This window comes from Pinus tabuliformis, chromosome 2_1 (assembly GCF_031772625.1).
Source record: "Pinus tabuliformis cultivar Carrire ecotype Pingquan chromosome 2_1, CPIR1, whole genome shotgun sequence".
NCBI lineage: Eukaryota > Viridiplantae > Streptophyta > Pinopsida > Pinales > Pinaceae > Pinus > Pinus tabuliformis.
The window spans coordinates 918,614,146-918,638,024 of record NC_142299.1 but is presented as its reverse complement, the minus strand read 5'-3'; the positions used below and the strand labels follow the sequence as shown (position 1 = coordinate 918,638,024).

The window sequence follows — 23,879 nt, the reverse complement described above, 5'->3', positions numbered from 1 at the left end:
CGCACAGGGAAAAAGCACCCATCTGCCAGGCAGAAATCCTGCGTAAGCACGACCAGGATTCTGGAGAAATGGGGAAAGAGAATAAGACCAGGTCAAAGCGGGCATCCTCTTACAAGGAAAGCAGCCCGAGAGACCTGATATGGAGCAGAGAAACAACAAAGAAAAAACCAGAGAAACAATACTTGTATGTACAGAACACAGGAGGGAGAAAAACAGAGGAAAGAACTAAGCGAAAATGGGCTGCTCAAGAGGACGAGCAACCCCATTTTCTTCTTCCAGGACAATCCACGACCCCATCGCTTGATTAACACCTTCTTTGGAGAGACGATCAGCATCAGAGTTTCTTTCCCTGTAAATGTGACTGAGAGAGAGCTCCGAGAAGTGATTTTTTAGTCGAGAAACTTCTCTGAGCAAGGGAAGCAGGGTGAAACTGTTGCATAATTGCATCCCATTAAACCAACGCACAGTGTTCATAGAGTCCCCAAAGATCTGAACCTCATGCATATTCCGCAGGACTAGCCAGCCGAGGAGAAGGTGGAGGGCTTTCAATTCAGCAAAATTATTGGAGCCTTGTCCTAGGCCAACAGAAGCCTTGACAGACTTATCCTTTGAAAGATGAATAATTAAACCAGCCCCACAGCGGCCATTTATATTTGAGGCTCCATCAAAATAAGCCCACGGGATGGAGGGTCTTATTATTTCTTGTCGAACCAGCCTGGGAGGAGGAGAAGTAGGCGGAGTGGGGATACTATCGAAAATTGTAGCTCCTTCAGCGGCCAATCTTGCGATCGGGAAGATAGAGTCCTTGAAGATGACCTGGTTCCTAGCCAGCCACGTCCCCCAGGTGATGAGGAGTGGGATGGATCTCTCTCTGTCGTTTGCAGCATCATTCCACCACTTTTGCCAGGCTTCCGAAATCCCTTGCCCTTCCCACCTATAAGGAATTTTGATTAACCTTAACGTTTCAGCCCATAGACTAGTGTTGAAGGGGCAGAAGAGGAACAGGTGTTGAACTGATTCAGCGCTGTTCTTGCATAGAGGACACCAGCCCGGGCCTATCTTACCCCGTCTTTGAAGAAACTCCCAAGTAGGGACTTTTTGGAGAAGAGCACACCAGAAAAAAAGTCTGGTTTTCGCTGGACCTTTTAGCTTCCATAGAGGTTTGGCCCACCAAGACGGGTTTTCCCATCCTTTCTGAGTCATCATCCATTTGTACCCCATCTTTGGAGTGTAGATTCCATTCTGAGCAAAAATCCATCGAAGTTCATCTGGGGCGTCTGAGAGTCTGACAGAAGAGTTGAGGAGGTCATTCCTGTACGAATCCCATTCCTCCAGCCATTCTTCATCCAGTTGAAGATCTATTCCTTGCATCCACCCTTGGTTCCATATAGAAGTAGTCCGGGGGTCGGCCACCTGGTTTAATGTGAGGAGACCTTTCTCTTTTAACACCGCAGCCAATCCCTGAGATAGGGTGAAGCGCTCTGAACAGCCAATCCAGGGATCTCTGCCTAACCGTATTTGAGTGCCATCGCCCACACTCCAAGCCAAACCCTTTTCAATGATGTTGACAGAGGAAGCCACAGCTTTCCAGACCACCGATGAGTGTTTGCTAGCCTTTGATGGCAATCTGATCCAGTCTGTCATTGATAGGGGGTCGATATATTTTCTCTTTGTAACAGAAGTCCACAAATTGTCGAAAGAGATTAACCTCCAAGCAAGCTTCGCTGCTAGAGATTGAGAGAAGCATTGCAGGTTTTTGATCCCCCATCCTCCCCACTCTTTAGGGCGAGCCACTTTATCCCAGGCGATCCAGGGAGTAACCTTTTCTGACTTGGAACTAGCCCAGAGAAACCTGCTGCAAACTTTATCGATTTGGGAAAGGACTCCTTTAGGAACCCAAGTCAAACTAGCCTAGAAGACAGGCACATCCATGAGCACTGATTTTATCAGCACAAGCCTTCCCGCCCTGGAAAGCCATCTGAAGCTCCAGTGTTTTAGCTTTGATTCGATTTTGGCAAGAATCTAGGTCCAATCTTTGTTTCTGTAGTTGTCCGGTTTAAGGAGAAATCCCAAGTATTTAAAAGTATCCTCTAGCGCTCTGACATCAAAATTTAATACCATCTTCACGCTGTGCACCATATCTTCGGACAAAGCTGAACACGTTAGAGAGGATTTCTTCTCATTTATACAAAGTCTAGTCGCCTTCAGGAAAAGATCCATGATCCTTTTGAGCGTCTTACAGTCCTCCAGACTGCCATTACAAAACAGAATTATGTCGTCCACGAATAAAAGGTGGGTAACCCAGAGATTTGCAGCTGCTTCAATGCCTTTGAGGGTTCCTTGTCTTTTAGCGTCATGGATCATTAGGCTGATGCCCTCTGCAGCTAATAAGAACAAAAGTGGAGAGAGCGGACAGCCTTGACGCAATCCGCGTTCAGGATTGAAAAAATTGGAAGCCGCTCCATTAATTAAAACAGCTATGGAAGAGGAAGAAACACAACTCATAATCCATTTCACAAAGTCATACCTGAATCCCAAGTGAGTTAGCAGGAGTCTGAGAAACAGCCAGCTTATTCTGTCAAAAGCCTTTGACAAATCAATTTTCACAACTACTCCTTTCTTTTTCCCGATTTTGAGACTATGGAGAGTTTCTTGAGCAACTCCAACCGCTTCATGGATTTGTCTGTCGTCGAGAAAGCCGAATTGCTCAGGGGATATGTTTCGGGAGAGGAAGGGTTTTAATCTGGAAGCAATGACTTTAGCTATGATTTTGTAAACACAGGTGCAGAAGGATATGGGTCTGAAATCAGCAAAGGAGCCTGGGAGGTCAGATTTAGGAATAAGAGTGAGAAAAGTGGAATTGAAGGGATGGAAAATTGATCCCGTACACCTTGATTCTTCTACGACTGCCACAAGCTCATCGCCAATGGACTCAAAAAAGTGTTGGAAGAATTCGACAGTCCAGCCGTCCGGGCCGGGGCTTTTATCCTTTTGCATGGATTTGAGAATGTTCTCAACCTCTTCCTTAGAAACAGGGGCCATGATGGAATCATTTCCTTCTTCCTCTATGAACCTAGGGAAAAACTGAGCAACTCGAATGACTTCAGCGATTGTTGCTTCCTCTGGTTGTTTAAAGAGATTCTTAAAATAGGAGTTCCCTAGAGAAGCTAGCTCTTCGAAAGAGCGAGCCTTATCCCCATTGGCTTTTTTCATTTCCCATATGGTGTTGGAATTTTTCCTGCCTTTTGCATAGTTTTGGAAAAACTTGGTGTTGTCGTCCCCCGCCTGCAACCAGATCGCTCTACTTTTTAAGCGCCAGCTTTCTTCCCTGCTCTGAAGAATCCGCTTCCTTTCCAATTCCAGATCTTTGAGTCTGGGCCAAGACTCTTCAGTTCTATAACCAATACCTCCTGAATCTTCAAGAAGGGCTATTTCCGCATTGACATTTTCCAGAGATTTTTCTTCATTTAGTTTCTTCTGGTGAGCCCAAGTCTTGGAAGCGGCCTTCATCCTTGTGAGATTTTCCATGAAAGCCTTGCCACGACCTTCATCTTCGCTGAGGATGTCCTTAATCCAGGTGCTGTGGAAGAGATTGATATAGGATGCATCCAGAAGCCAGGAAGCATTAAATTTGAACGGAGTGCCCGGTTTTGGGAAGGCACCCTTCACCTCGAGGAAAACAGGGAAATGATCCGAGAGACCTCCGTCTCCAACCCAGTGTCTAAAAGCCTGAAGCTTTTCGGACAACGAATCACACATTAGGAATCTGTCGAGCTTCTTCCCAACCCAATCATCTCCTATTCTTCGGTTTCTCCACGACGGACGCATCTTAAGTGGAGTGACATCCACCAAAGGAGAGGAGGCCAGCTTGTTTATGAAGAAATCCGTGAGAGGGTCTGCACGGGCTCTGACCCCCCAGGACTTTGTCGACCCCAGAGAAAAGTTGAGGTCTCCGCCGATTACAAGATTTGGGTGCGTTATGAACGACTTAGCAAAAAAGGGATTCCAAAATTTCTCCCGCTCCGCAACAGGACCATAGACATTGATTATGAGGAAAGGAATGCATAGCTCGCTTGAGAAGAGTTCCATAACCAGAACATTTTCCCATCCCCACGAAGAGATCTCTCTAAGAACCTTCGAATTGAAACCCAATGCCACCCCTCCTGAGTGGCCATTAGCATCAATGACATTAAAGCTCTAGTCCGGGAGAATCTTCTTGAGACAACCTGTGACTTCTTCCCCTTTCGCCAAAGTTTCTTGAAGTAAAATAATGTCTGGTTTGTTAGACCTGACCATTTCCTTCAGAGCTAGCTTTTTGGGTTGGCTAGCTAGACCCCTACAGTTGTAAGATAAAATGATCATCGAAAACTTGCAGAGGGTGTCCGCTTTGCTCTAAGCACCCCTGGAATAGATAACTGCTTCCCATCTGCAATGTCTATGACTGCCTTCAACTGAGCCTTCGACAGATCGGATTTCCTTCCTCTTTTGGTCCTCAGTCCAGAATTCTCCATATCCAGCTCCAATCCACTTATAGCAAGCCCTTTTCCTTTTCTATTGGCCAAAGGTCTGAGGTTGTATGGGGGTTCAGGACTTCGAATAGAAGGAGGGGCAGAGCAGACAGTCTCTAAGGGAGAAGAGGACGGCTGCAGGGGGGAGGGGATGGTCATAATAATGCTGTCAGAGGAGATTGGCCCCTTCCTCAGGACCATCCAATCATTCGAAAGCTGTCTCAAAGGACCAGCGTCATCAGAACAAGGCATAGACGGAGCAAAAGAAAGACATACAGAGGAGGGAGGGGAAAGAATCAAACTCGCCTGATCCTCACCTACCATTTCAGAGATTTGTGAGGGTCCCCAGGAGTACCTCTGGCAAGAGTTGTAGTCCTTTGTTGCTGACCCCGAATGATCCTGGAAATCTATCTTTCTTTGCTCCGTGACCAATCCCAGAGAAGATGCCGGGGGCTCACTTTCCGTTGTCAGAGCCTCAGCTTCCTGAGGAATCGCCTTCTGATTTGTCTTCTGGGTGTTTCTGCTTCTCCTTTGTCCTCTGCGCCGACGGTATCCAAGCGGACATTCCCGGGCCAGATGACCATATTGATGACAACGGTGGCATCTGAAGGGGAGATTTTCGTAGTCCAAGACCTGAACGAACTCCAGACCACGATACTTTAGATTCATAGCATCCGCCAGACCCCCCCTGGGGTTTAGACTAACTAGAATGCGGGCCACTCCCCATTCATGCGTTCGGAGGTATGATCTATCGATGTCGAGAAATTTCCCCAGAGTGTTGCCAATAGAGGTGAAGGCAGAATCGGTCCAGAATTGCATAGGGAGGCCCGGAAGTTTAACCCAGACTGGGGACTCCACCTCTTTTTCTTTCTGGGCGTCAAACAGGGGCGTCCATCTTTTGAAGAGGATAGGTCTCTTACCGAAGCTCCAGCTTTTCCCCATAACCCAATCGGCGTGCTCCTTTTGTTCGAATCTAACACAAAACCAACCTCTATCCAAGTTTTTAATTTGTTCTGGTTGTCCCGGGGCCTCTTTCCATTCCAACTGAGTCCATTCTTTTATGTAACCTACCGAGAACTTTCTTCCTCGGACTCTACCAACTAGTAAAGTTTCCGAGGCTTCCATAGCCTGGTCGATGAGGATGTCCACTCCAAACACACAGCTAGGACGTTCCTTCTTCATTTTGATGGGGTTGATCTTTTTCCTTTTTCCATCCCCACCGACCTTCCTGGCTTCTCCCGTTTCTGTCTCCTTACTGACAGGGTTGACTGCCTTGTCTGCCTCATTCAGCTCGGGATTATTTGCGACATAGTCTCTGTTTTCTTTTTCCTCCTCCTCTGCCGGCCTCTTTATCCCAGCCCCTGGAATAAGAGGTGAACTTCTCCCTAAATCCTCTTTTCCGATATCTGACAGCTCCCTTCCCTTTTCTTTATTAGAGGTGTCTTTGGTCGTGATGTCAGCCGGGACTTCCAATGCAGATTTTATAGCAGAGACCTGTTCCTGACCTCCTGACTTCAACCTCCCTACTCCCATCGCCTTGTCAGGGGACCGATGGAGCTTTGTTTTATTCGGGAAGAAATGTGACAGGTTTTTCTCAGAGACTTCAAGACCCCAGCAGGCAAGAAGGTCTTCCGGTGCTGGGTCTATATCGACGGTCTCAAGCTCCAGGGCCATCTCGCGATGAGCACCGCTGCCTGGGTCCACCATTAATATCCAAAACTGAGAACTATCATAGCATTTTCAGTATACGGTCCTACATGTTTACTTCAGAGACCGGCTTTCCGCCTCCCTGGACGCGTTGCTTCCTTCTTGCAAACAGCGCTAACACTGCCAGAGGAAAACCTGTTTGTCTACATGCACAGTCGCACAGGGTTGGGACTTTACTGAGCTAATCTATCTCCGCAGCTAAAACCTGTCCTCGGCTTCCATGGCCGCATTTGAAATTCTCCCGCCGCTAGGGTTTAGTTGCAGAGCCACCGACCCGTCAGCAAAAATCCCTTTTAACATTTCTCATTGCAAGATACACCCTAGCTCTTCATTTCATCATACAACCATGCTTATAAGCGACATATAGCCATATAAATAACAATAAGAGAATAGTCATTAAATCCACATAATAACTAGTACATTTCCTTACCAAAAGAAATAAGATATTATATTTTATTAACCATAGGAAATTACCAATCAAGTTTGGAACTTCCACAAACCACCCAATCGTAGATTGGCTGAACCATATCTTTCTTTCATCCAATCACCCTTGTGTCATATTCCAAGCATTAATGTGGGATCTCATGGCATAAACTAATCTAAAGATAAACAAGGCAATCCAAAGGTTAACCCACCTCCACCCTCTCGATACTCTTATCATACCTAAACTGGTGTTGAGATCACAAAACCAAACTGAGCTTGGATGCCTCAAAATTTCTTCACCATCATTGAGGAATTTTCCTATCTCTACCCTCAAGCTTTACCGTGTATCCTGCCATTACTAGTCAAGGGATTCCTAGGCCTTTGGTAATTTTCATGAGACCACCTCACCCCAGATTCCAAAACCATCTGACAATCCAAAGCTCAAACCGAGAACAATCCCATCGCACCATGGCCATATGAAAATGGAAAGGCTAGGCCAGAATCCACTGTCGAATCTCGACAAAAGCCATGCCAATGACAACAAAATAACTATATACAAACGTGCACGTACCATGCATGTCCAAACCATCTAGGAAATCACAAATGAAATTTGTTACCTACAAGTAATTCCACTGAAGCTGCTTGATATTTACCTTTCTTTTCTTTCCTTGTCCTTTTTTATTTTCCTTTCCTTTCCTTATTTATTACTTTCTTTCTCCTCGTGGTGGTTTCTTTTTGTAAGACAGATTCTAACACTAAACTGACAAGAAGCTGACAAAAATATACCAACTGATGCTCTGAGGTTTTCTTATTGGTGAGGCATCTAATTTCTTCAATTTTCCATCATTTTCCTTCATTTTCCTCCTCACATGAAACCTATGACCTTTCACCTTCCTTTTCTCATAATTTCCATTATTTTCATAAATAATGTGCTAAAAATACCTTTTTTCCTTTCCAAATCCTTAGTCATAAAACACAAGAAGTGATTCCCACTAGGATATTTTTCCCAACATTCAGCTTGGAATAAATGTCCCTTACCCTTGGTCTTTTTTATCCTTATCAACTTTTATTACATGAAATTTTAACTTGGGATTGTTACAATACACATAATTACTACTTTGTATAATTTATTATAAGAAATTTCGTAGCGAAGAAGACAAATGAATACTATTATGTACATTCAAAATTAATTGTAAGAAAATACCATAGAATAATCATCACCAATCATAGGCCCTCCTACTTATTGGCATCCAATGAGGGAGGTTATTTTTTATAATAAATTTTGTAATGAAGAAGAAAAATGAGTACTATTACGTACATTCAAAATTTATTGTAAGAAAATACCATAGAATAATCATCACCAATCATATGCCCTACTACTTATTGGCATCAAATGAGGAAGGTTATTTTTTATAAATAGCCCTAATCTCTCCAAGTGGATTTACAACGTCAATTGCCAATGGAAGACCAAAATTATAAGGTTATTCTTTGAAAACTAGTCATCTTTCTTTGATGTTACTAAATGTAGAACCATCTAAAAGAATTAAAAGAACATCATCTTCTCTTATGTTCCTTACAAGGCAACCTTTTAGTTTCTTTATTTATTTGATATCTAATTATTTTCCATAATGTACATAATATGATCATTAACACACACATCAATGGCTTGATACTCCATTCCAGTATCCTTCATAATAGTAAATACTTCTCATTATGTATAAGGTAAATTATTTGACAATGGTAGTAAAAAATCACCTAACAATCTACAACATAGAAAAAACTAGTTTGTTGGAATCATGATTTCCATTACACCAAAACCCGTAGGTGTTAGTAAATGAATGTATTGCCATATTTAACAGATCCTCGAGAGGAGTTGAAGCACATGTCACGAAACACTTAGGGAGCATTGGATTATCCAATTCCCAACAATCTCCCCCCCAACACTAGCTCGGTGTAATTCGAACTCTAGACCTTTGGCTTTGATACCACTTGTTGGAATCATGATTATCGTTACACCAAAACCTGCAGGTGTTAGTAAACGAATGTATCGTTAGAGTTCACAAATCCTCGAGAGGTGGTTAAGCATATGTCACGAAATACATGGGGATCATTGGATTATCCAATCCCTAACATAGTTAATGTAAAGAATATTAACCATAAATATTGCATCCTTAATTTAGACATCATTAACACTAAAAATAGAAAAAAGAAAAAAAGTAGGAATTTATGTATATGTGATGATTTATATTACATAGGTCCTTAAGATTTTTGTCAGGCAACTGTTTGAACAACCATTCAATACCTTCAATTTCATCAATGACAATATAGAAGAGAGAATATTTTTCCTTGACCTTTCGTAAAGGAGTTGTTGTGACAAATCAATTAAAGGAACAACATGAATATCCTCAAAATTGACATCCATTGCAGTAAACTTGTCCTATATCAATCTATTTATACCATCATTCTCAACTATATTTTTAGTGTCATCTTCTTCCATAAGCTTGAATTTATTTACAATATTCACTCCATACTTTTACTCAACATGCACAACATGATTTCTACTACTTCTGGGCACATTCCCAAGATCACTATTAGGAGGTGCTGCCTTTATAATCACAAACTAGAATCAAATAAAATTAATAATATATGTAACATATAGGAGATCAATAAAAAAAAACTATGAATACAATCTCACACACACACACACACACATATCGAATATTAACTTAGCAAGGGACAATATTCATACCTCCATTCAGAATGCCCAAACTGTCCATAATGTTTTTCATCTATTTTCATTAAAATTATTTTCTATTAATGCCCTTGCATTGCATGCAAGTGCAATAACATTTCATATCACATTTAATGCAAAAAAGAATGTAGCAAGTCTCCTTTCATTATATTTGGCATTGATCTTATTTGGCATTGTAACTAACTATTAGTGTGATACAAAAATAAATGAAGCAATGAAATAAAATATTCACATAATCACATATGTTCATTAAACAAATTCATAAATGTAAATGCATATCTAGAACTAAAATAAAATAATACATGGCACAATAGAAAAGATAAAAGGAACAAAAACAAGTATTTTCATAGTGCATGTGAATTTTTGACATATAGATAATACAAGTGCCACATCTTCATTTAACTTGAGGGGTTTTCAATATAACTACTTCAATAATCAATTTTTATCCTAATTTGAATTTTATGGAAACTTTGAAATTCATTTTTCAATAATTAAGTGATTTGCATGTAAGAACATATCGACCAACCAATAATTACATAGTCATAAGATAAATAATTATGTAAAAGAATATGATGAGCTATGTAGATGAGGAATGATAAATGAAACTAACAAATAAAATAAAATATTTTTTGCATAAAAAAAAACCTCAAAATATATTCACAAATATCACATGTACAACTTATAAATCATTAAAAACTATATCAAATATACAAATATATATAGTACATTATGGCATGAAACAAAATAAAACCCTTGCTAAGGAACTATTTACGGTTTACCTAGAAAGGAGATTCAATGCTTACCCCACATAGCCAACAAAGAAGAACTAGGAACAAAGGATTGATATTCCCTTCTAACTGACAAAGTTTCATTCAATGGATCTATCTTAGTAGCCTTATAGTAGCCTTGAGATATCACAATAATTTCTTTAATAATATTGTAGAAATAACAAAGAAAAATAAACTTGAAAAGTTAACACCAATGCTTCATGAGAAATAATTTCATTATGAATTAAATGATCTCAATTATATTGACAATTATTTGGAGGGCGAGAGGCTTGTACTTCTAGAAGAGGCCTCTAACATTTATCCTCCTTTTGCTACCAAAAGTAAGCTATATATATATATATATATATATATATATATATATATATATATATGCAACATTCATTGGCAAGATAATTGTCGACTATGCGTTAAGTCATATATCTTTTTTCTGTTTAATGTTAAGTGGGTGCAAAAACTTTTGTCATAATTGTGACCATAATTAATCACATCGGAATTGCGATAATATATCACTGCAAGTCATATATACATGATTATTATCACAAATGCAATGAATGATGAGACACTTAAATGAATAAATAAAGGAATACATGAATTTGATCATTACCTACAAATGTATGACAATACATTAAATTTTATCAAAATTTCAAAAGAGTTCATTGTGAATAAATATTACAGGCACTAGTGGTAGTTCTCTCTCCACTATCTACTTGAGTTTGTGGTACACCAAACAAGTAGGTTATTTCTACTATTGTATTAGTGGTATAAATTAACATTACTGCATCTACCAATGTTGAGGTTTTTTTTTTCCAAATGTGATAACTACAAACATCATATAAGTAAATATATAAAAAAAAACCAATAAATTACATACATGCATACATATAATCATTCAAATAGTCAATATACCAACCTTCTCCAAGAACCTCTTATGTCTAGTAGCTTCCATCATCCCATAACAAGTCTTGTCAATCTTGAGAATTTGTGATTCTTACATGAATCCCTAGTTTGTCCATTTTCTCTCTTTTGGTTAGAATCTACTATAGGGCCTAAAGAGAAAACCCCTCCCCCAACATCACATGTAGGTCACTCCTAGTGGGATGATGCTATACAAGTGTTTTGTTACACCAAGCTACAAGTCAAGGTGGATATAGATGACTATGTATGGACAATTATTTTTATAATGGGAGGATGTTGGGTATAGGGGTTAGGCCTAGAAATGGGTCACACCTAATATTTTCTCTATCCTTCATAAACCCATGCCTCACCCCCTAACATTTACCAATGTCAAAACAATTGACATGGTGACCTAAAATAAACTCTACCCATAATTTTCTTAGTAAATAGAGAGACATATCAGACTACTATTACAATGTGGCCTGTCAAATACTATAAACCAACCATCCATCCAATTACCTAAAAATGGTTGGTAGTTGCACTAATCGATAAAAATGTGTCTCTTTTTCATTGGTGGTTACAATCTAGTTCTTAGTTTATTAAAAAATGTCATCAACTATTCTTTTTAAATGCTTAAGTCTCTATCTTGCCTTTTATCTAGCATAATCATATAATATTAAAAAAGAAATCCCTATAATCAAATTCCATCAAAGTACATAATTAGAATCAATTGAATACCATATCAACAGAGTCTCAAAATGATTTATCAATCTATCCTCATTTTGTTCTAAAAAATTTTCTCAATATCACTGAAAATAAAAGGTGCATTTTATTGGTGAAATAGATTGGCCATGGAATTGTATAAAAATTCCCCATAGAAATTCACATGCCTTCCTAGGGTTCATGATATTCTTCCTTCTAGGAACATGTATGCATTCTTAATAATGCATACTTGGTGTTCAAATTGGCATCCTTTATGGGGTTTATGAAATCTAAAAGGTTAAAAATCAGGAACACGTGCACATTGTCATGAATGCAAGCATGTCCCCTTGCTAGTACATTCATGTTCACCCCATTTCCACTTTTTTTACGATCATCTTCATGTGAGTACCCATATTTGTAAAGAAATTCCCCCAAAATGCTATTTTCCTACAAAAAAATTAAGGGTAAGTTATTTTCTTATATTTTATGATCATAACTTTGGCTATAGACTCCTTGCTAAAATATTAATGTCATCTATGTAAAGAAGTATAATGATGGTTATTCCAACAAAATTGGTGCCAACAAAACCTTGTTTCTCCACACATGCCTCTTACTTGCTAATATATTTGTCAAAAGAGGTAGAGAACATGCCTTGCTTGAACCCTCTATTCATATCAATTTATTCTAACTAGCATTATTGTACTTGTTAATTACTCACTCATACAACTTTATTTCAACATATCGTAGCCCAATAGGAACTTTTAGGTCTTCCAACCCATTTCATCGCTTATTTCTAGTCATCATTCCAATATGTCTCCTATTGTCGGCAAAGACACACAGGATATTAATTTTATTATTTCAACACCCCTTTTCCATAATCTTAAGAGTAATTAAGGGGTCCAAGGTTGAGCAATAATTTTTAAAACCCATTATCCCTTTCACTCTCTTCTTGTGACCTTTTCACCAAAAAATAATTTACTTCTCCAAAGTAGTTATGTACAACTTAGATAAAAGATGTGATAATTTTGTTATAATTTGATAGACTATTTTTTACACCACTTTTATTCCTTTTTAATGTATTCATTTATATTATAGTTCTTCTAAACAAAATATCACATATTCATGTATACTAGTCGGCCATTAGGGAAACATGATCAATAGCATAGGCACTTTTCTTTTGTCCATATAAGCAATATTTCAAAAGTAACAAAATTAAGGAAAACCATAATTATGATGTTGTTTGAATTTGTACTGCCTCTCCTATGTCTAGGACTATTAGTTAAAAAAACAAAATGCTAAATTCTTAACATGTTACCTAGATGATAAGTCTACTTGTGCTTCCACAGGATGCTCCTCTTTGTCTTTAGAATCGAGGAATTCCAAGTTTCTAATCTTCTTTCTAACTAAGAGACCTTCCTATCTAATTTTTTCCGTTGGAGTTGGAGAGGGTATGTGCATATCAAGATTTCTAACTGGACCCTCCTCCTTTCCACCTACACTTTTCTAACAATAGATTTCAATTTCCAATAAAGGTCCACTATTTGAATATTCCTATTGTAAATTCTCCTTCTATTGGTACTAGTTCTAGGGATCCAATAGCCCACATTCTCTTCAATTTCTTCATCCTGAATGAGCTTTCTTTCTACCATTTCTTCATTATCGACAATGTTGATATCATTTATTGCCTCTTGATTCGTATTCTTATAGTATATAATTATTGAGTACTGAAATTAATATATGCATGTTTTTGAGGATGTCCCCTAGGACCATGATGGTCCCTTCTATTCTAACTAGCATTAATGTAAGAATTCTGGGAGGTATACTCATAATGGTTGTAAGGAGGAAAGCTAATGGGGGAGAGGGAGATTAGAGAGAAATCAAAGGTGCTTATAATAGACGGTGGAGGGTTGCAATTAGAAGAGGACACCAAAGTCACACTACTATGAGTCTAAACAAAAGGGAGGAAGCCTAGGGGGTGGGCTCATTCTCCTAGAGAAAAGGAACACATAGAGATAAGGTCAACGCGTATGAATACCACTAAGCCATAAATGGATTGAAAATTATAAATGTAGCATGATAAAAATTCCACTCAGGGAGTAAAGGGGGAAGGACTAGGAATGCAATCTGGATCTTCCATCAACAATGACAAGCAATAGCTCAAATAAAAATACAAATAAAAAGGATAAATTGAAAGAGCCAAAAGTAGTTTCTTAGCCTATATAGAGAAAGAAGTGAATGTGGTACTAGAGGAGCCTATTGCTTCATACTACCTAATCCATTTCCAAGTTGAGCATCATAATAAAATCATGAGAATACGATGCATAGAGGTGAGAAACCTAGTACCAACTCCAATAAAGTCGAATCGTGCTACATGTGTAGAGGATTGTAGGATGGTGATAACTATCCTTATTGTATAAGGAGAAGTGAAGGTAGATGACAACAGATTATCATTTTCCATCTATGATGAAGGTGACACCCCTAGCTTTGGAATGTTTAACACCACTTTTAGAAATAGGAGCAATTCAGATTTTTTTTCTAGGGCTTCGAAGCACCCAATTTGATTACTAAGTTGAAAAATGCTATCAACATGATGGATGAGACTAGAGTTCCCAATTTTAAGGATTTCATTTCGGTAATATTTGATTATTTTAGATCTTTTCCTATAAACCTCATCACAACCTCAATGCCCCCCAAAGTGAAAACTTCTAGCGTTGTAAAAAATTTGAATGCTATCTAAAACATTAGGGGATTCATAAAGGTTTTTAAGGTACTAATTTTAATTAGAGTTCATAAACATATTATTTGTTTAGATTTTCTAGATAGCATTTTCCTACAATTTTTTTTACTAAGGTTCACATATTGTCATTTCCTTGTATTAATTTTGGCGTTGCAATTATTTATTATGATATCCCTAGGATATTCATCATGATTATATGATATATTTTCTAATAGTATTGCGATCTTCTTCATATTGTGAGTCAGTATCTTATTATTGTTCAAAAAAAATTTATTATTTTCAAAGCATTATTATTTTTACAAGTCTAGAGTTTCATTTTACTATCAACATTGAGTTAAATTTAAATTAACAAGTATTTTTCCCCTTGTAAACCTCTTGGGAAAGCCACTGGATGTTTCCATATTAATGGATGACATCCCTCGTAAATAGATAGATATCTACTGGTACATCCCACTCACAAGATTCAATTACAAAATACATGGAATAGCTTGTGTACTCATGGGATATTAAACAATAATATTAACTCAATATTAAGAATACCTCCGAAGTTTCTTAGTTGAACCTCCTCCAAATACATTTTTCCAATAAAAGATATCCCTATTTTTATTAGATATCTTAAATATCCATTTTTTTTATAATATTGTCAAAGCTCACACAATTCTAGTGATAAACATCCCATTGTAACTTAAATGTTTTTCCTCTATCCAATAAATAAACTAGCCTTGACCTAGCCTAATAAAAAAAATACTACTTTATTTGTTACTCAAGACATAACCCTTTAAAATATTAAATGAAAATTATGGAAAAAAATTGTATAATTTTGTTTCATTTTCTTTTTTTTTTTTTTTTTGATTAACTAATTAATTAATTATTAATAAAAATTAATTATACCTAAATTTTAAAAAATTACTTAAATGATCATAAGGATAGTATAATCGTTCCTTTGCACTTGGGCATTTTATTTTTAAGAAAATAACCAATGAAGATCCTAAAAAAGACGAGCAAAAAAATTACTTTTTGAGTCAATGTTATATTAACATCAGACTACAATTCTTTATTTATTCTATTCATGTTAAAATATTTTAAAATAAATAGCTTTTAATCTTTTTATAGCATCCTCAAATTTTTAATACCTCGCAGTTTTAATGAAAAGTTTGGTAGAATTTCTTGCATTTGGAACATGAGGGAAGCACGCAACATTGCATTTGGATGTTTAGTTCAAAGTCAGGTATTCAACTTTCCATATATATTTAATACTCAATCTTTAAAATTTACATGTTTTTAATATATTAAAAATATTTTTTAATTATTATATCTTAGGTAATTTATTTTTATATATTTTAATTATAATTCATAAATTTTATATAGTGTAATTGTATATATTTTAATTATTTCGATTTATAAAATAAAACGAATTACATTATTTTATAGAATTTGGAAGTATTACAAATAATAAAACAAAATCTTATATTAATTTTTAAGAATTTTGTCTTTGACATTATATGTGTCATGTCTCTTTCTTAATTTTTTTTAAAGAATATTGATATATTAAATAAAAGGCACTCTTTATTGGACGTCAAATTTCAATGTAAAGTACATGTGCATGCTAAATTCGGCTAACATGAGACAAACAACAAAATAATCTAATACACCATCTACTTAAGAAACCTTACAACATAGACACATTGCTTAAGTTACTTGCTTCGGCATCTTTTCAATGCAATGTTCTTGGTGAAATACTTTCTCTCTTTGAACTTATTATGGTTGTGGACTCTGGAACTCTTAGACCCCTTCGTCACTAACATATGACATCTAAGTAAAGGGGAGTCACACCCTAGTCTATTAGTATTAGTCTATTAGTATAATATATAGATTGATATAAAAATTGGCACAATTAAAAGGTGAGGCGGTTCAAATACATTATAGTCCTTTGTTTATTTTGCATGATTATGGATGTCAGTTCACTGGGGTCTAACTATAATATAGTTTCATATGTTTAGCTATAACGAAACTTTGATATCGATGGGTTGACACACATATCGCAGGGTTAACTCCCTATGATGTAACCCCTATGATGTTACATCATACATTGCACAACCTTATATTAAGCTAAGAGTGTGATCAAGTATTATTCGATGGAAGACTCTGGAAGTGTTAAAAATAGCAACAAGAAATTCCAATTAAATTTGACCTTGAATTAGATTGTGGATTAAATTGTAATTTTATTCCCATAGCAAGTTGTAATAGTCAATTATGTTAAATTGTCTTAATTGACTTAGAAAATTCGAGTTGGATTTCTATCTAGAGTCATGTAGAGTGCTCCCGAAATTTTAGGCGCTCAAGTTGAGTTCTTTTGAGTTGTAATTAGATAACTCGGTCTAATTGAGTTATAGTCAGTTAAACTATGCCTAATTGTTAGAGGAACTAGTAAAAATCTAGTAGTGGAGTAGTGCACCAGTGCATCGTGAGTACCACACTAGTGAACTAAATATTCACTCATAAATCATGCATGTCCATTCAAAGTAAGACTGAGTTGAGATTAGAGTTCAGGGAAACTGTACTATCATTTGTATAACTTTTCAAGTTGTATATATGGTGCATGAAATAAGGTAAGGACCTATGTTTGGATTGTGTAGTGATGGAGAGTGGATTTCCCAATTAAATATTGGTTAATTCCTCTAGGGATTGCAGAAGGAAGTAAGGGCTTGCCGGGTAGTAGAATTGGATGTGTTGGCTTGAACTGGCTTGTGAAGTAGAGAGTTAGATTGTTCTAGTGCAGGAATTGTTCTAAATGAACAAGCATTGTATTTTATTCTCAGATCTTCTTGTGAATGCAATATAGATAGTTGGGTTTGTTAGCACTTGCTTTCCCTACAGAAATATTGTGTTATGTGCGATTGATATTCTTCCTTTTATGGTTATTGTTTTCATCGATCAATTTTGGTTTCTGCTGAAGAGTAGAGTAGATTCTTGTCTTGTGTTTTAGCATATCACATAAGTTGTTGAATCTATAGTAAGAATCTACATGGTACTAGAGCTAAAGAAAGTATAGAAGAGGAGAATTCAAGTTTGTTGTGCAGGGGAGAATTGAATTTTTGAGTTCATACTTTAGAGCAGCAATATCTCATTCTACAGTTTGCGACTTGAGTATGCCTTGGAGGGCATTTTGAATTACATATGTTGGAAGGACAGGATGGAGCTAGTGATGGAAGATAATGGCCTCAAGGAATTCATAGATCATGACATTCCTAAGCCTCCAACATCGGATGCTAAATATTTGGCTAAATGGAGAAAGTGTGTGCAAAAAGCGAGAATAATTATCTAGGAAGGAGTTCGAGACCACATTGTCTCAAGTCTCCATGGTAAGGATACTCCATACTCAATGTGGAAGGCACTGACGAACCAATTTCAAAATAACAATGACCATAAGAAGTTGGCACTAAAGGAAAAACTCAGAAAGATCAAGATGGAGAAGGGTGACTCAATTCTGATGTTCTTAACCAAGTTCACCCATTTTCAAGATGAGCTTGGAAGTATCGGAATTACTGTTTCCGAAGATGATAGGTGAGCCTAAATCTTCTAAGACTTCCCAAGAGTTGGCACAATTATCAAGACTCGTTCAATGGGAGGGAGTAGATGCCATATTGGGAATGGTTGTGGTCAGATTTGGTACAGTAAGAGGTTCAGAGGAATACCAAAGACAAATTCTCATCAAATACTGATCATGACGAAAATTGTGCCTTAGCGGGTAAGGCAAAGAAAGGGAAGGGGAATTCATCCCATTCCAAATCAGATTCTTGTCATGGCGACAAGAAGAAGGACATGTCGAAAGTCAAGTGATTTCATTGTCAGGAGCTTGAAATTTTTTCCACAAAGTGTCTGCTCAAGAAGGCTGGTAAGAAGCACTTGGGGGAGCAGCAGGTGAGGCTCTTGCCTCACAATTCGAACTAGACTTTACCCTCATTGCATGTGTGGTGTCATCGATGATGGGTAGTGTATGGTACCTGGATAGTGGAGCTTCTTTCCACATGATTGGTAACAAAGAGCTCTTCAATAACTTGGAGGAGAAGGATCTCCAGATGCATATCGAGATGGGTGATGATGGGAGGTATGGTGCTACTGAGCTTGGTACAATTACCTTTCAGAGGGATTCAGGTTGTCCTATCACCTTGTGAGATGTTATGTATGTTCCTGATTTGAAGAATAACTTGGTATATGTTTCGATGTTAGAGAATAGAGGTTATGATGTGATATTTAGTCATGGAAAGGCATTCCTTCATCACATTATCTACAAGTTGGAGGTAGAATATTGTAGTGCCTTGAGCACAAAAGTAGAGAAGGTGTGGAGGCGATACATCAGTGGGTTGTGGCATAGAAGGTTGAGTCACTTGCAAATCATACAAAAAATTTCTACGGTCTTCCCAAAGGTACACTAGAGCAAGTTGACAAATGCAAAGGGTGTACTTTAGGAAAATACACCAAAGCTTCATTTCACGACAAAAAAAGTTGAGCACAGGCGATCCTCGATTGAGTCCATTCAGATCTATGTGGACTGTTGTTGAAAACATCCACAACCAAGCACATGTATTATGTTATATATGTTGATAATTTTTCTCATTAATGTTGGATCTTCTTCATGCAGAAGAAAGATCAGAATTTTGCAAAGTTTTGTGAATTTAAAGCATTGGTCGAGAAAGATACTGGCAGGAAGGTTAAAGCTCTCAGGAGTGATAACGGTGGAGAGTATGTATCAAATGAGTTTAAAAAATTATGTGTGGCAGAAGGCATTTGACGAGAGTTGACAACACCTCATAACCCATAGCAGAATGGGATGGATGAAAGGAAGAATAGAAGCACAGTAGGGGTAGCATGGGCAATGTTGCATGATAAGGGCCTACCACTACACATATGGGTCGAGGCACGAAACACAACTATTATTTTAATAACAGAAGTCCTTATCGAGTTCTTGGGATGAGTACACCAGAAGAGGCTTTTTGAGAGAAGAGATTAGATGTGGGTCACTTCAAGATTTTTGGTTCATCGGTCTACTACCATGTAACGAAAGATGCACGGAAGAAGCTTGAGCCAACATCAGAGTTGGAGATATTTGTGGGTTACACTGATAAACCTCACAACTATTTGATGTACCTCCTAAGAAAAATGTAAAAAAGAAATAAAATTTAGAAGAACCAATAGGATTCAAGAGGATGATGTCAACCATGGGGGATGATTCACCATTTTTGGAGTAAAAAAGTAAAAATAATAAAACTACTTTTTCAACTCATATTTTAAACTTATCTCCCTAAGGTTTTACTAAAATTTTGAGCGGGATTACTCATTGGATGCAAAATTTAATTCTTCATCCAAGGAGTACTCACGTTATGTACTTTCTATGGACCTTGCTACATGAAAAATGACAAATACATGAAAAAACGTGATTGTAATAATGTTTTTTTTGTGTATTTGTCATTTTTCATGTAGTAGGGTCCATTGAAAATATGAAACAAGGGTACTCCTTGGAGGATGATTCAAATTATGCATCCAACAAGTGTTGCCACTCGAAATTTGAGTAAATGCATAAGGAGATAAGTTGAAAATACGAATTGAAAATAAAGTTTCTTCTTTTTCCCTCTAAAATTTGATGATGTAATCTAATCTTATTTTATTATTTCCAACTATTATTTTATAATTTCCTTAGGAGGCCCATTTTAGACCTCAAAAATTCCCTAATGATTTACCATATTTTGGTTGAAGGTAAATTGTTGATTATTGTTTTATATGTCGATGATTTGATTATAATAAGTGATGATAAGTTGATCAAGTCTTGTAAAGTGGATCTCACAAGAGAGTTCGAAATGAAGGACTTTGGGCTAATGCACTACTTTCTCGGTATGGAAGTATGGTAAGGTGATGAGGAACTTTTTGTCTTTCAGGGCAAGTATGCCAACGTGATACTGAAAAGGTTCCACATGGAAAAGAGTAAACCCATGGAGACTCCTCTAGAAGGTAACTAGAGGAAGGAGGATGCTACTTCCGATGAAGTAGTGGAAGCTACTATTTATAGGTAGCTTGTGGGTTCACTCACGTATTTGGTGAACACACGATCATACATGTGCTATGTAGTTAACCAGATTATTCAATCGATGGTTAAGCCGACCAAGTTCTATTGGAAGGTAGCCAAGCATGTGTTGAGATACCTTAGAGGCACTAATCAGTATGGTTTATGGTATAGGTGGATAGAGGGAGTGAATCTTCAATGCTTCACCGATGCAAATTGGGCAGTGATTCCATCGGACAGGAATAGCACATCAGGAGGGATCTTCAATTTTAGGTCAGCAGTTGTTTCTTGGTACTGCAAGAAAGCGAGATCAGTTGTGCTGAGTTCAACAAAGGCAGAGTACATGGTTGTTAGTCAAGCAACTCGTGAGGCTATATGGATGAGGAAGATTTTGGTTGGTTTGTTTGGTTAGCAGATGGATCCCACTCTGATTTACTATGACAATGAGAGTTGTATCAAACTCTTTGAAAATCCATTTTTCGATGATCGATCTAAGCATATTGATATCTAGTATCATCATATTCAGGATTGTGTGTAGAGGAGAATTATGTTGTTGGAGTACATTTCCACAAAGGAGCAGTGTAACACCCCTCCCTTATGTGTCAAATTTTGTAAACCTAAGCTAAGAAAAGAGAGGTGTGATATGTAATATGAAAAGAAAATATATTATTAAATAAATTAATAAGTAAATAACATGGAAAAGCGAGACACCAAGAGATGAGATTCTTGCCAAATCCCATTGAGGAATGGGATAGGAATAAATATTTCATGATAAAGCTTCTAGATAAGCTGGATGGATTGGAGATAAATATCCATCGGATGGATTAGAGATAAATATACACCAAGGAAAAAACATAAAAGCTTTGCAGGAGATAAAGGAAAGCTTTATGAGGAAAATCCTCGCGGGAGAGAAAAATGAGCTTTTCTGAGAAAGGCCTAGGAAAATGGATAAAAATCCATAAAAGCGGGATGCCACTAATGGAAACCATATCATGAAAGAGGGTATTAAATACCCATTGCATAGATCAATTGGAGGTAGTTGATCCATGGAAAGAACATCGGCTCAGGGTGAATCAGAGGTGATTCATGTTTGGGTGGTGGTGCTCCACTCTCGAAGTGATGTTCTTCTATCCTAGTTGAATACTCTTGAATGAGATGTACTGTATATGGTTTCTTACCTTTATGTTACTTCTTACTGTTGAAGTTGTTAAATCATGTGGTGGAATCATGGTAATTAGTTGTTAATACTTGTGCCAAAGAGCTAGATTACTCATGATTGACTTTGCATGTGGCCATTATATATGAGTAAAGTTATTTTGTGTTGAGGGTTTTTATGAGATGATTTTAGATGCATGCATGTGACAAAGTAGTCCAAGTTAAATGTAGTAAAGGAACATGATATGTGAGTGTTGATGCAATAATTGTTCATGTTGTCACCTCTTTTAACTTATCTAAACCCTATTTATGAGGTAGTGTATATATATATATATATATATATATATATATATATTTCTGTTACATCACTTGACATGAAGTAGCTTAAGGTTTAAAATTGTCTATGCTTGTACTTAGCCTTATGAATGAGTGCCTATGCTAACATTGGTTATGCCTAAGATATATGTTAAGTATGCTTTTGAATATGCTATAGAAAATGATAATGGCAGTATATACTTTTGATAATGATTTCATTAAGACTTATTTATGAAAGGGTCGTGGTTGGAATAGCTATTGAATCTAATACTAGGTGGTATCTCTCGTTAATGGGTGCATCAGAAATAAATGCATATGGTATAGTGTATGATGCAAGATTATTTATGCCATGCACGAGGCTAGACTGGTTATTTTTAAATATAGTGATATCACTAACCTATTTGACTTTGCATAAAGAATTATGGTCATGCTAGTTACATGAGACTCTGAGCAATGTTCCATTCAGGCTTGTGTGGGGTTGTCAAAATGAGTACATGCTTTGATTAATCCTTTTGTACAAGTTGAAAATTGTACTGAATGGTTAATCTGAAATATAAATTCTTAGAACTAGATCTAAATGCCCACATCATGGTTCCAGTTGAGGCTAATGTATCTATTCTTTCTTGTTGCATAAAAGTTAATAGTTTTGACTATGCCTAAGGGATGATTCACTACCTTGATATTGTACAGTAGTTAATATCATTAGTTCATTGTACTTGTGATGACAGTGGAATCTTAAAACTGAGGGAAATTTTTTAAATTTATGGGGCCTAGGGGCTAATTCCTTGGGTGGGCTCAGGAGGTTCGTTACAAGAATGATGTAGATATTTTGACAAAGTAATTGTCAAGATGAAAATTCGAGTTTCAAAGAGACAAGATCGGGGTATTTGATAATCCCTTTCTTGTTGAGAGGGAGTGTTAAAAATAGTAACAAGAAATTCAAATTTAATTTGTCCTTGAATTAAATTATAATTCTATTCTCATAGTAACTTGTAATAGTTTATTAAGTTAAATTGACTTAATTGACTTAGGAAATTCAAGTTGGAAGTCTATCTAGTTTCATGTAGAGTGATCCCTAAATTTTAGGGGCCTGGGTTGAGTTATTTTGAGTTCTAATTAGATAACTCATTTTAACTAAGTTATAGTCAGTTCAACTAGTTCAAACTGTTGGAGGAACTAGTAGTGGAGTAGTGCACCAGTGCATCACCAATACCACACCAGTTAACTGAAGACCCACTCATAAATAACCCATGCATGTATGTTCAAAGGAAGACTTGTTTGAGATTAGAGTTCAGGGATAGTCTACTATCAATTGTATAATTTTCTGAGTTATACAAATGGTGCATGTAATCAGTTGAGGACCTATATTTGGATTGCCTAGTTATGGAGAGTGGATTTCCCAATTAAACATGGGTTAATTCCTCTAGGGATTGTGCAAGGAAGTAGGGGCTTAGCATGTAGTATACTTGGCTAAGTGTTGGCTTGATCTAGCTTGTGAAGCAAAGAGTTAGATTGTACTAGTGTAGGAACTGTTCAGGACGAAAAAGAATTTTATTTTCTTCTCAGGTATACTAGTGAATGAAATATAGGTAGTCAGGGTTTCTAGCAGTTTCTTTCCCTAGAGAAATATTGTGTTATGTGCGATTCATATTCTTCCTTTTCTGCTTATTGTTTTCACAGATCAATTTTGGTTTTTGCTGAAGAGTAAAGTAGATTCTTGTCTTATGTTTAGGATATCACATAAGTTGTTGAATCTATAGTAAAAATATACTAGAAGTATTTGGCTTGTAGTTCCACATGCGCTAACACTAAGGGAATAGTTGGCACTTCGACTGTCCCA

At 37.0% G+C, this 23,879-nt stretch overlaps 1 protein-coding gene across 1 annotated transcript; it reads right to left on the bottom strand.

Moving 5' to 3' along the window:
- Nucleotides 1-225: 225 nt before the first annotated feature.
- On the bottom strand, nt 226-6,215 carry LOC149203649 (uncharacterized). Its single transcript, XM_089401945.1, has 3 exons — nt 4,370-6,215; nt 2,119-4,163; nt 226-1,911 (listed from the first exon to the last, which is right to left on the bottom strand). Exons 1-3 carry the CDS (start codon nt 6,213-6,215, stop codon nt 226-228), a joined length of 5,577 nt encoding a protein of 1,858 aa, XP_089258071.1.
- Nucleotides 6,216-23,879: the final 17,664 nt, after the last annotated feature.